The 12,445-nt window shown below is 56.8% G+C and overlaps 1 protein-coding gene across 1 annotated transcript in view; it reads right to left on the bottom strand.

Moving 5' to 3' along the window:
• The window catches only part of CNOT3 (CCR4-NOT transcription complex, subunit 3), a 12,965-nt gene extending 5,031 nt beyond the window's left edge, over nt 1-7,934 (bottom strand). Inside the window, exons 1-12 of the mRNA XM_011980048.1 lie at nt 7,818-7,934; nt 7,635-7,702; nt 7,306-7,380; nt 7,073-7,162; nt 6,690-6,818; nt 6,491-6,586; nt 4,991-5,210; nt 4,767-4,900; nt 4,154-4,210; nt 2,300-2,681; nt 2,094-2,217; nt 1,085-1,283 (exon numbers count right to left, since the gene is read on the bottom strand). Coding sequence (XP_011835438.1) covers nt 1,085-1,283; nt 2,094-2,217; nt 2,300-2,681; nt 4,154-4,210; nt 4,767-4,900; nt 4,991-5,210; nt 6,491-6,586; nt 6,690-6,818; nt 7,073-7,162; nt 7,306-7,380; nt 7,635-7,702; nt 7,818-7,842 — 1,599 coding nt within the window. The 5' untranslated portion in view covers nt 7,843-7,934. The remainder of the gene's footprint in view (nt 1-1,084; nt 1,284-2,093; nt 2,218-2,299; nt 2,682-4,153; nt 4,211-4,766; nt 4,901-4,990; nt 5,211-6,490; nt 6,587-6,689; nt 6,819-7,072; nt 7,163-7,305; nt 7,381-7,634; nt 7,703-7,817) is intronic.
• Between the last annotated feature and the right edge of the window lie 4,511 nt (nt 7,935-12,445).

A 12,445-nucleotide genomic window follows, 5' to 3' on the forward strand; every position in this document is an offset into this window, starting at 1 on the left:
AGAGCAAGACTCCATCTCAAAAAAAAAAAAAAAAAAAAAAATTAATGCTTCTGTTGGGTCAGAAACTGTTCCAATAGCTTCGTAAGAATGATTTAGTCTTCCAAATAAACCTATATGGTAGGTATAATCGTGATTATTGCCATTTCCCAGATGAAGGGAAGGCACAGAAAGGACAATGCCAAGACTTGGACCCGGACAGCCTGGGCGCACACGCTGCCTCCCCGTGGAAGCTGCGCTACAGGATACTGGCTCACAAGCCAAGCCCCAGCTCCTGAGCCTGGATGATCAGGACCCCCCGTCCTGTCCTGCTACACCCACTATCTCAGCCCTGCAGCTGGTGGCACTGCCTCCTGCAGAGTGGACACCTCTCTCCTCTCTGCTGCATCCTGCCCAGCCTCCTAAAGATGCACGCTCCTCCTAAAGCACCTCCTGAAGCCCTTCCTGCAGCTGTTAGCCCCCCTCCAGGTCTCAGCGTAAACATCACCACCTCTCAGAGCCTTCCTGGGCCTGTCTCCCAGGTCAGCTCAGATGCCCCTCAGTGGGCCCACAGCAACCTTCCCGGCAGCTGCCCCAGCAGGGAAGCTTCCTAAAGGGAGGAACCAGGCTGCATTCACCCAACACAAAGCGTGGCCCCCAGTGGACTTCAACAAGTGTTTTCTTGACTGAAATGGTTTCTTAGCTAGGAAAAGGAGGGTAGTGAGCTAGGTAATGGATCATGTGAACTACAGAGACTGGTATGCCTTGTCAGGACAAATGGGGACAGAAACTGAGGGCCTGGGTGGGGATGAAGATGGAGACCCAGAGAGAGCAAGCAACAAGTATAACCAAGAGAAAGGAAAAGAGACCCAGAGAAACAGAGCTTTGGAGGGAACAAGAGGGGAGGTATGAGAGCCCCCAGAGATCAAGGTCACGGGAAGGGTGGTACAGAAAGACCTGGAGAACGAGCAAGTGTGAGAAGGGGACAGAAAGCTAGAGAGAGAGAGATCCAGAAAGGGGGTGGGGGCAAGGGGCGCAGCTAGAGACCTGGAGGAAAGGAACAGCAGAGTCAGGACACAGAGGCTCGGGGGATGTCCAAGGAGCCCACCTTGATTTCCGGGGCGGTGCTGAACTGTGGAGGCCCATTGAGTAGGGCACCGGCTGCCTTGGCATCACTGAAGCTGGGCGTTGGGGAGCTGGGAGGATTCACAGGCAGTGGCACCAGGAGGCTGGGTCCCCCTGAGTTGTTCCCTGAGCCTGGGGCCACGCCCCCAGCCCCTGTTGGGGCTGCCGCACTGGGTTCTTTCCTGGAGAGCATGGAAGAGAGGGGTTGAGAGGAGGGTCCCTGAGGGTGGGATGGGCAGAAAGGCCTGGCTGGAGAGAGGGGAGACTGCACACATCAGATGGGATCTGAGAGGGGCGGCTGAGGGTAGACAGATGGGAGAAAGTGGCTCTGGGCAAACAAAGGCAGAACCCAATCTTTGGAATGGTTTCTCATCAGTAGAGCAGAGCTGCGGGGATGGGAGTGAGGATTCTCGGGTGCTCCACCAGGTCACAGGCTGATCAAAACCAGCTGCCTTGGGCAGGTGGACACAGGGCCCATTCCCTCTTGGGCAGGCCAGCTGGAGCTGGGGTGAGGGGACCAGGAAGCAGGCCTTTCCTTTGTGCACACTGATCTTTCTTGGGGCAGTCTTCGGGAAACAGGCGGACACAGTGGAATGGTCTGAGCTAAGATTTGGAGGAGTGGCTGCAGAGGAATGAGGACTTCGAGACAATTCACTTTGAAAAGTGGAACAGTGACCCTCCAGTGGCAGTCAAGTAGCCTTGGGCAGGTAACAGAAATGGGGAGGAAAGGGTATGGGGCTCTTGAGAAAACTTCCACTTAGATGAGAACATGTTTTAGAATGTTCTGAAGGGCAAAGCAGGGAGGCTGATGTCGTTTCCATGCTGGAAAGAAGCGGGGGTGTTAACACCCGACAGAGGTGGAGGACAGTGCTCGGACATTCCCAGCAGCAAGGGCGGGGGGCCCAGAACCCACTGATGCAGGGGTGAGGCACCAGCGCCTCTCTGTGCCGAAAGGCCGCCATCCCAACCCTGCTGATGGCCGAGACACTCACGAGGTGCTGGGAGGTGGGTTGTGGGGGCCGGAAGGGGGGCCCAGGGCCTGGCTGCTGGCATTGTTGCCCCCACTGCTGCTCAAAGCCACCTCTGCCGGGCTGTCTGCCACAACTGAGCTGTAACCTGGGAACAAAGAATAAAATGGGAAGGGCTGCCGGCGGCTGCCCAGCCCCGCCCATGCCCACCCCGCTGCCTCCCCACTCACTGGTGGCGCCATTCTGCTTGCCAGCCCCTCCACCGGCACTGCTGTTACTATTGCTGCCGCTCCCTCCACCTCCGCCGCCGCCGCCTCCACCAGGCTGGGCGCTGGGGGGCCGGGGCTGGGTCGTGCTGGGCCCACTCGTAGCCGATGGGGCCACAGCCTGGGCATAGGGGGCAGGGGTGCCCGAGTTGTGGCTGGGAGCTGGACTGGCCTTGGGGCCCAGGGCACTTGGGGGTGCTGCTGGGGCAGGGACCCCGTTGTTGCCAGGAGTGGTGCTCAAGGCAGAGGCAGCAGGCGGGGGGCCGGAGGGGTAGGTGGGCGGCACAGCTGGGGACTGAGGGTGCTGGTTGCTGTGGACAGGCTTGGAGCCGTTTTTGGCTGGAGACTGCGGGTGGGAGAGAGCAGAGGATCAGGACCCAGTGGGCCAGCTGGTCTCCCTTACCACCCCCACCTCAGGCTCCATTTTCGTCCCAGCAGCCTCCTCTCTGGCCTTGCTGCCCCCAACTGCTCCCGCCCTCCTGGGAACCTGGGTGACCTTACTCACCCTCATGGCTTCAGTCACCTTCATGCTTAAAACACTCACACTGATTTCCAGCCTGCCCAGCTTCCCAAGTCCTGCCTGGACACTGCCCCACGGATACCCCCACAGGGATCTGACCACAACTTAGGTTGTCAGCCAGAGAAGATCCATCTGTTGGAAGCCAGGGGACTAGTGGGAAACACCTAAATGTCCTCAATATGAGATTAGCTGGAGCAGCTTAATGTCCAAGAGTAGAAGGAAAAACAGCTAGAAATTGGGTAGTAATTCTGAACATCACCTGAGGGGTCATAGAAACTACTCACAGGGCTGTAAGTTACCAGCACTCCAGAAAGTGGTGGGAGGGTAAATGTGCTCATGGTATCCCCACTGCAGGCAGCTGCCGACAGCACTCAGGCTGCCGAGCCTAACCACCTCCTGCACTTCTTTCCAGCCACCCCACAGGCTCCCTGCGCTTACCAAGCGCCCAACAGGACTGACTAACCACTTCTCTCCTGGGATCGCTGCCTGGCAGTGGGAGGCTGGGAAGGTGGCAGAGCCCAGCCTGGCCCCTGGAGTATCTGCCTCAGTGTCTCTCCTCATCACCTCCCGGCCCTGCTGCCCGCCCTCCCTACTACCTGCGGGTCGTCTTAGTCTCCACGCCAGCCCCCCCAGTGCCCACTCAGGGTGTCCCCTCGAAACCATCCATCCCGTTAGCCCACACAGGGGCCTCAGGCCCACGCTGCTCCTCCCTAACATTCTTCTGTAGCAGCATTTCCGAAAGCAGGCTCCTGTCCCGGGCGATGTTACAGGAGTTGGAGAAGCACTGCCCACCACCGTCTCCTCTCAGAAACTTGAAGTGTGTGTTATCAGCACAGCAAAGCCCCATCACTTCCTAGGCTTGTTTGGCTCTGGAGGCCACTCAGGTCCACGAAGCCTGAGCCCCTCAGCCTGACAGTCCCAGTCCCTGTGCTCACAGTTGGACCCCTGGCCCTGCACACCTGGCCAGCCATCTCTCCACACTTCCAGGCTTTCTGTCACAACTTCCCCTTGTTACTGGCTGCCGCCTCTCCCTGCCAGGCAAACTCACCTGACTCTCAAGCCCAGGGCACTCCACAGCAGCATCTCCTGACTGCCTGGCCAGGCTGGGGGTGACCTGTGCCACCCCCTTGACCACAGCACCAGTCACCTGTCCACTTGCCCTGCCCACCTGCCCTCAGGGCAGCACTGATTTCTGACCCACCTGTGTCCACCAGCCCAGCACAGTGGCCAGCACTCAGGTCTCAATGTGCCTTTGGGATATTGCCCAACATGCCCATCCATTCCAGACTCACACCCACCTGGCTGACTTCACTGTCTGTGGAACGTCCCCTCTTCTTATCATCTTCAGAGTTTTCCTGAGGTAGGGGAGGCAGAACAGAAACCTGTGTGACCTCTGGGGGTCTGACAGAGAACTGCCAATCTCTGAATGTCCCGGGCCCTGGGCCCAACTGACTGCCACTGCAGCCCCAGAGCTGGTCAAACGGCTGTCCTTAATCTGCCTGGAGAAACCACCTAAATTCAGGCTCTCCAATGTTCTTGTTTTCTGGGAGCCAGCACTGACCCACCAGCCTCTTAAGGATCTGGGAACCTGCTCTCCACAGGGAATCCAACCCTTGGATCCCTGCCCAAGGTGGCCAGCTACCCAGCCTCCTCAGGCAGCCCAGGCACCGGCCCCTCCCATCTCCCAGATCCAGGACCTAAACTGGCCCAGGATACACCCTATCACTCTTTATGTTCGTTAGGGACCCAGATGTAGGATTTTAGGGTGTGCTCCAAGAGCCTAGACCCTGGATACCTAGATCTGTGTTTCCTCAATTACTCTCCCCTAGCCACTTTGGAGTGACCCAGATTTGCCTCCTCAAGTCCAGCCCTGCTGGAAACACAAGGTACTCGTGCCCCGTGGGGCCTCACCGTGGTACAGTTGGCTGGGCTGGGCGGGATGGGAGAGCTGGAGGTGGTCGAGGTGGGTGTGCTGCTGGACTGGTTGAAGATCTCATCCTCCATGTGGCTGTGGCTGGGGGGGGAGGTGGCGACCAGCGCCTGTGCTGTGGGGGCAGAAGAAGGGCATGCTTAGCTGGCTCACAGCCCACTCTGGGCCCTCACTTCCTGTGCCACGATCAGCCCCAGGGCCTCACGAATGTCCTCGAGGTCCAGGTCATCGTAGAGAAACTCGTTCTCCTCGAAGTCGGGGTCCTGGGATGAGTCGACATAGTACTCAACGTCGTCCTTGATCTTGCGGATGGCATCAACAAGGATGGAGTCATTGTCCAGCATGCGCAGGATGGTCTCTAGCATGCGCACGTGGTAGCGGTGCTTCTCGATGTGCCGCTTCAAGCCCTCGATCCGGTCCTGCTTCTGCTGGCGAGCCCAGGGCCAGGCTCAGGGGCTGCAGACCACCTGCTTGGCCCCTCCTGCCCCCACAGAACCTGTCCTCAGTCCCTGACCCCTGTGGAGACCCAAAGCCTCCACGCCAGCCCCTTCTGGGGTGGGGCAGTATGGGGTCCACCCACCCTCTGAGCCCTGTGGGGACCACAGGGCTTGACATCTTGGGATCCCACTGCTCTGCTCCTTCCTCTTCCCACACGTTTCTGGCTCCAGGAGTCCTTGGAAACCTCTAAACAACCCCAGAGGTCCTTGTGCCATCCCATGACTTGGCCTCCATCTGCACCTCACCTGATTTCTCAACTGAGTCCAGATTTCTCAACTGAGCCCACCCACCACTGACTGCCTCTGGCATACGGATACCCTCCAGCTTGCTCCAGCAGTAATAATGATAACCCCCATTTGTGAGGAGCTTGCTGTTTAGAATCATGATGATATTTGTCATCACTAGGTCCCCCAACCCCACCCATTTATCCCAGCGGGAGCAAAGATCCATAAGCCTCGCTCCTGCCCTCCTCTCAAGGCCCCTTTGGCATTTAACATCTTAGTCTCAGTTCCAAATCCCTGCTCTGTTCAAGGACCCATCATCTCCCCAAAAGCCCCTGGTTCCCAAACCCCTCAGAATCTGACACCCAACCCTGTCATCGTCCACTTCCTGACCCTTTCCCACCCACAGCTTCCCTGAGGACCCAGCTCTCCCCTCCCTGTGTTTCTGGTTTCAACAAGTCCATACAGTTTGTATCCCTTTGAACTCATACCCTACAATCCCAGATTTCAGAACCTGGGACCCTAACATCCAGCTTCGTCCCAGATTCCTCTCTTCCTTCAGGCCCAGTTCTCTGCCTTCTCCATGTTCTGCCTGTCTCTACCCACTGTGCTCTCCCTAGGACCAGCGTCCTCTGGATGCCAGGAGGCCTCTTGCCATGGGTGTCCTTCAGGTCTCACGCTTACTCTGTGGCTCAAGCTCAACCTGCATTCACATTCCCCCAAATCACTCCTCTTCACGAAGGCCCCACTGTCTACCCAGACACCCAGGGGACCCTGAGATTTTGTCTGACCTCCTCCCTGCCCCACCCAGGCAGCTGCTAAGCCCTCCCGATCCTGTCTCTCAAATCCCTAATCCCGGCTGCTGGCCCTGTCCGCCTGAGGAATCCAGGCCCCAACTCCCAGGAGCCTAAATGACTGGCCTCCTGCTGGCCAGCCCATCCCCATGCCCATCCCCATCCCAAAGGTGTGGGGTCTCCCTCACTCACATCCTTGTCGCCCTTCTTCTTGCGTGTCTGCACTGACAGTGACTCCACCTCACTCTCAAACTGGTCCACCTGCATGTTGAGCGTGTCGATGGTATTCTAGGGGAGGGAGAGGAAGAGGAAAGCCATCAGCCAGGGTTCCCACCTACACCCAGGGCTCAGGATCCTCAGAGTTCACCTCCTCTTCTCCACCCCAACTCACCGTGAGCCACTGGCCAACCTCTTCCTTCTCCTTCTGGGCAGGATCTACCTTCTGGGCCAGGCCCAGGCCCTCCTTACTGTAAGCTTTGGTTTTGGTCTCTCGTTCCACAACTTTGAACCGTTCCATTTGCTGCAGAGAGTGTAGTTGGCAGGTGGCTCTCAAAGGCGGGAAAGGAGGTGACTAAGGGCCAGCAGACACTCAGACCTGAGCCTCATGACCCTACTTTCTGAGCTCTGAGTCCGCTGCCTCTTCCTTCCCTTAGCTCCAGAAACCCTACTTCTCTTGAAAAACTCTGGGGTCTGGCCGTGCTGCCTCCGCCCCTTGAGATCTCAAGAATCTGGTGACCTTCCCACCTCTCTAGGACTCAGGCTCTAGGCTCCTACCGTCTCAATGAGCTTGCGGTTGTCTATAAGCTGCCTCTTGTCCTTGATCTCGTTGGACGCTACCCATGTCTTGATCTGGTCCCTCAGCCGCTGCAGATGGGAAAAGCAAGAAAGTCAGACCTCAGGATCCGGGAACTGGGACCCACAGCTCCTTCTCCCTGGGACCCAGCAGTCCACTCTCCCAGTTCCCTCAACCCTCAGGACACAGGCGTCCAGGCCCCCAGTCCCCTCACTTGTAGCTTCTTAATCTCCTTCTTTAGGTCAGCCTCATACTTTTCTTTCTGGTTCGCGTTGGCTGCATTGTGGAGCTGAGGGATGGAGGGAATTCAGAAGTCAGTGTGGGAGGGGATGTCCCAGTACCCACTCCAGTGAGTCTTCCTTATGCTAGGGACTCGAGGACCCCCCAACCCCTACCCCCAATGAGTCTTACAGCCGATTCTCTTAGGTCCTCAGCATCTGCAATATGTAGCCCCTCCCCCTGGTCAACACCCAGAGGTCCTGAACCTTCTTCCTGTGCCCTCCTCTCTGAAGACCCAGATGATTAGGGTCTCAGCCCCTGTACCTTCTGCCAAATATCTTCAAACTGCTCCACGCCCTCGGACACCTTCTTGAGGCAGCGATCAATCTCACCTGGTCAGGGAGGAAGAAGGCTGTGAGAATCCTGCCCAGGCGGCAGGTATCTAAAGAGCAGTCCTCAGAAGAGGGAGCACGTGGCTACAGGTGCAGTAGGAAGTCAATCTAGTACCTTGGAGTTTGCGCTTGTCCGCCATCTTCCCTGCCCTACAAACGCACTCTCTTCATACTCTCTTAGAGACGGACGCTGCTGGGAGAGATTGGAGAGGAATTAACACGCATTCTCCGGCTGGTAAAAACCCAGAGACATGGACCTAGTCAGCATAGTTAGGTAGGTGGGACTGGTAAAGGAAAGAAGCATTTGCTATCTGACAAGAGACCAGTCCCAGTTCTCCTGATGCTCACTTGACTGCCCAGCATAGTGTCTGGCCAACAGACGATCCCGTAAGTTTGTTGAAACAAGAAAAGTTACATACTTTTTTGTGTGCCTCTGACTCAGGAAGTGGAAAATTCCTGTAGCATGGAGTACCTTCTCCCCAGATTACACTCAAAAAGATTTTTCAGAGCAGGACAAAGTCATGCTGCACACAGCTGATGACTGGGATGAAGGCATTAGCCCTGCAGATCACACTTCCTACTCAGAGGGGCTGGGTACAGAGGTGGCTAGAAGAGGTCATCCCTCAGACAAGCCAGCAGACAAGCGAAACTGGCAGCTCACAGAGAAGGGCGTGTGCGTGTGTGTTGTGTGTGTGTGTAAGCTGTAGGTGAGAGAAGAAAGATTGGGGGTGGGGGAAAATGATGGCAAGCAGAGATGCCGAAAACTATGAAGAGCTGAACCCACTCAGACAGACAGGGCTGAATGCCAAGTAGAAGGGACTTAAACCACCAAGAAATTTATTCCAGAGCAGGATCCTTAAACCAAAAGGAAATAATACTCCTAACCCAAAGAAACTGACACCAAGAAGGGTTAGAGATTTGGGGGCAGAAGGCAGCACCCAAGAGAGACCTGGGAGAAGACAGAAATCTTACTAAGATAAGAGGGTGCAAAGGTACCACAGTTGTGGGGAGCCAATCTGCACACACGAAGGAATCCCATATCAAGTGGATTGGTAATTTAGACTCAGAGAAACAGGCACCATCAGGGCAGGAACCCAAAACTTAAAGAGAGGAGCATCTTTATTTTAAAGGAAATTACATGGAACCCAGAGAAGACTGAGGTCAAAAGGGAGTTCCAAGGAACTTGAGTCCAAGGGAAGACACATCTTAGGGCCTGACAGCGAGACCAGGGGAGCCCTGGGGAGAGAGGCTTATGCTCAGAAGACTTCTGAGATACCAGTGGAGATTGCCCTCTTCCCCTCCAGGGAGGGGGCCTATAGTGAAAAGCACAGTTCCCTGGGATCCAGGGGCCGCTCCCACTCTACTTGTGCAGGGCAGGGCACCTGGGAGTAGTCACTTACTGTAAAGACAGAAACAGCCCCATACTGAGGACTAAGAGCCTCAATACAGAGGGAAGTCACACCAAGAGGGTCCTCACCCACAAGGAAGGGAACATCTGGCAAACAGTGCTCTCCAACAGAACTTTGCAATGCTGGAAACACTCTCTTTATGCTTATCTGTTGGCCACTGAACATCTGAAATATGGCAAGTGTAATGGAGGAACCGAATTTTTCATTTTTAACTAGTTAGTAATCACCACACGTGACTAGCAGCAACCATATAGGACAGGTGTGCTTTAGAACAAGAAGCCCATAAAGGACAGGGCTGGTACCCTAACCCCAGAGAGAACTTTCCCAACACTGCCGGGACCCATTTTGGGTGGTAATAGGTAGGGGTGCTACCTTACACTTGAGGGGACTTCAGTAAAAGGCCCAACCTAAAGCAAAAGGCAGCATCCCCGCTCAGAGTCAGAGTCAGCTAACATGCCACACCTGGGGAATCTCCAGGAAGGCAAAGCAACAACAAAAGGACCCAGGAGAAAGTGCCGCAGTGGGGATTCTGACTGAGGAGGGGCAAGTCCCTTTGATCCAGGGAGCTTATACAAGGCAAGGGCCTGGACACCAACCCTGAGGTGTGCAGGGATCCTCACCAAAGTCCAACACCCCAACACAGACAAGCCTCTTACTGCATAGGGGGAACAAGAATGTGAAACGAGAGCTTACGCTCCCTCTTTCCATCCCAAGAACCCAACAGAGGGTCATGGGCAGGTGCTCCAGCCCAGAGAGAGAAGAGGTCTCATGGTCTTCACCCCTAAACAAGGCAATCAACACCTTAGGGAGGTGACACCCTCCCTGCATCTCCACACGGAAAGGACTGGTGCCCTAGCACAGAGGAAGAATACTCCCAGAGAGGAGACCACACTGTGGCAGCAAGAGAAGGAAGTCCTGGAGGGGTCAGCAGCCAGCTGGAGGGGAACAAGAGCCCTAGCCCAGGAAGGTGATGTTTCAGACAGAACAGCGTGACATCGAAGTCAGCTACAGCTGAGACCCAGCAAGGAGGCAGCTCTTCCACAGAGAAGGGGCAAGTGCCAGAGGCCTAGGGTACTTGTCCCCTAAAGAGGCTGGAGCCTTAGTCACAGCGGAGACAACACCTTCCCCCCTAAGAAAATTCCTATATCATGAGGGTGTCTGTACCTCTGGTCCCCCCGGCAAAGGACCAGAGAGAAGGGAAGCTGGAGCTTGAGTCTCGAAGCAGAGACACTGCCAGAGAAGAAAGAGCCCCATTTGCTGTAGTCCGCGGGGCGTCCACCAAGAGCCTTCAAGGAAGGTGGTGATCGCAGGTCCACTCCCAGGTGTGAAGAACCTGTGCTCCAGCAGCAAAGGCTCTCCAAGAGCACTGAGGAATCTGGGAGCCTTGGCCCAGGAGACTTACCCAAGAGGAACACACATCCCCACAGGGCAGGGACCCACAAGGGGTGGGGTGGGGTGAGCAGGACACCAGCCTCACAGGAGCCAACATGCCTACATGAGGGCCAAAACCAGTAAAGAAGCAGCCCCCAAACTTCACCTCAGGGAAGATGATACCACCACACAAAGACTTGAGGAGGGAGGGGCAGGAGGCTTAGTCCTGGGGAACTAACACTGGGCGGTCCTTAACCTTGGGGGCTGTCATGTGCCCACACAGTGGTCTTTGTCATGAGGCGCCTTTGATCTGGGAGAGCTTCCGCCTCTGCAGCAAGGAGCTCTGGGAACTGATGTTGAAGGGTGATCCTTAACCTCGGTGGCTGCTGACATGGCCACACAGAGGCTCTGAGACTCTAGAAGCAGGATGCGTTAGGGCCTGGGGTGGAGGTAGTCATCTCCACTGAGATGCCCGTGCCGAGGGTTGGGGGCTGGAAACTCCTACTTTGGAAAGTCTACACCAGAGAAGTCTCTGGTCCCAGGGACGGGGTCCACAGCGGAGTCTCCCGCTTGAGACTCAGGTATCTTACATCCACACAGCCAGGCAACTATGCCTTACCCCATACAGTGAAAAATCAAGACGGGGTTTTGGAAGCATTAGCCGGGGGCACCTGCATCCCAGAGGGATCCTCAGCCTTACGGTGGGGACACACGTAGAGGCGTGGACACCTCAAATCCAGAAGAGCAGCCGTACCAATACCAAGGATGGCAAGAACCTTATCCCTGGGGGAGGCAACACCAAGAAAGGGTCCTTACCCTGGAGAGAAGGCACAGCCCCAGAGGGAAGAGCCCCCACCTCGCAGTACAGGAACCCGGGTCTAGGAAGCTTCCTACTCCCATGGAGTACCAGCAGCGGGGCTGGAAAGCGAAACCCTTGTTCTCCAACTGCTGATACCCAGTGTGAGGGTAGACGGGAAGACAACAAACCCACAGTGTGGGATCTGATGCAAATATCAAGGGCAGTGGGCTTCTTGGTCCCTGGAGAGATGACACCCTAAAGGAGGAGACTGGTGTGAAGGCAGAAGAAGCCTCACAGGCAGGGCTGAAGGGAGACATCAAAACCCCTCACCAAAAGGGCAGAAGAGCTCACCCCGGGGTGGGTGGCCGCCCTGCACTGAGAGGCAGGGACTGCTCAGAAAGAGGGGCTGGCGCTGCCCGCAGTGGGAGCTCACTAACATGGACAGCGTGCGGGCTTAGTGTCCTTCACCAGGCACCTGAGCGCCAGGGGAGCCCAGCAGCCCCCAGTAGCAAGACCACAGTGGCCCTGACATCACCGGGAGAGGCCCACTCCCAGGTCGGAGAGTCAGGATGCAGGGGAGTTCTAGGCTGCAAAGCCAGGGGCAGACAGCACTATCCAAGAAGTGTGAGAGCTGAGGCCAGACGTGGGCCACACTGAGGACGGTCCTGTACCCCAGGTGGGGGAAAGCCAGACCCCCCCAAAAGGCAGGCGCCCGGTGCAGCGGGATGCGAGGCTTGAGCCACCCAGGGCGCTTCTCGCTACGAGAGGGAAGAGCTGCAGACTACAGAGGTGGAAACTTCGGCAAAGGCTCCAACTAACGAGGAGTTTCTCCTCCACTCCTCTCCCAGGAGGCTCCCATCCGACACGGACGGGCAGCTGGAACCTGAGATCCAGGGGAGGCTGCGCTCCGGGGAGCAGTGAGGAGGGATGCGGAGGGTGGCCTCGGTCCTGGGAAGGGTGACTCCCCCACCCCGCTGAGGTCCTCGTCCCGGGGTGTTGGCACACCCCCCACCCCGCCACCGTCGAGAGAGAAGCCCCGGCGCGGAGGCTGCCCCCCAACGCGAAGGACCGAGGCCGAGGGGGGCAGGCACCTGAGCCCCGAGAGGGCGGGCACCTGGGACCAGGGGCGCCTCCATCCTTCCAGCCAGGAGCCAATACCGACGC

This window comes from Mandrillus leucophaeus, unplaced genomic scaffold (assembly GCF_000951045.1).
Source record: "Mandrillus leucophaeus isolate KB7577 unplaced genomic scaffold, Mleu.le_1.0 Scaffold104, whole genome shotgun sequence".
NCBI classification, from domain to species: Eukaryota; Metazoa; Chordata; class Mammalia; order Primates; family Cercopithecidae; genus Mandrillus; species Mandrillus leucophaeus.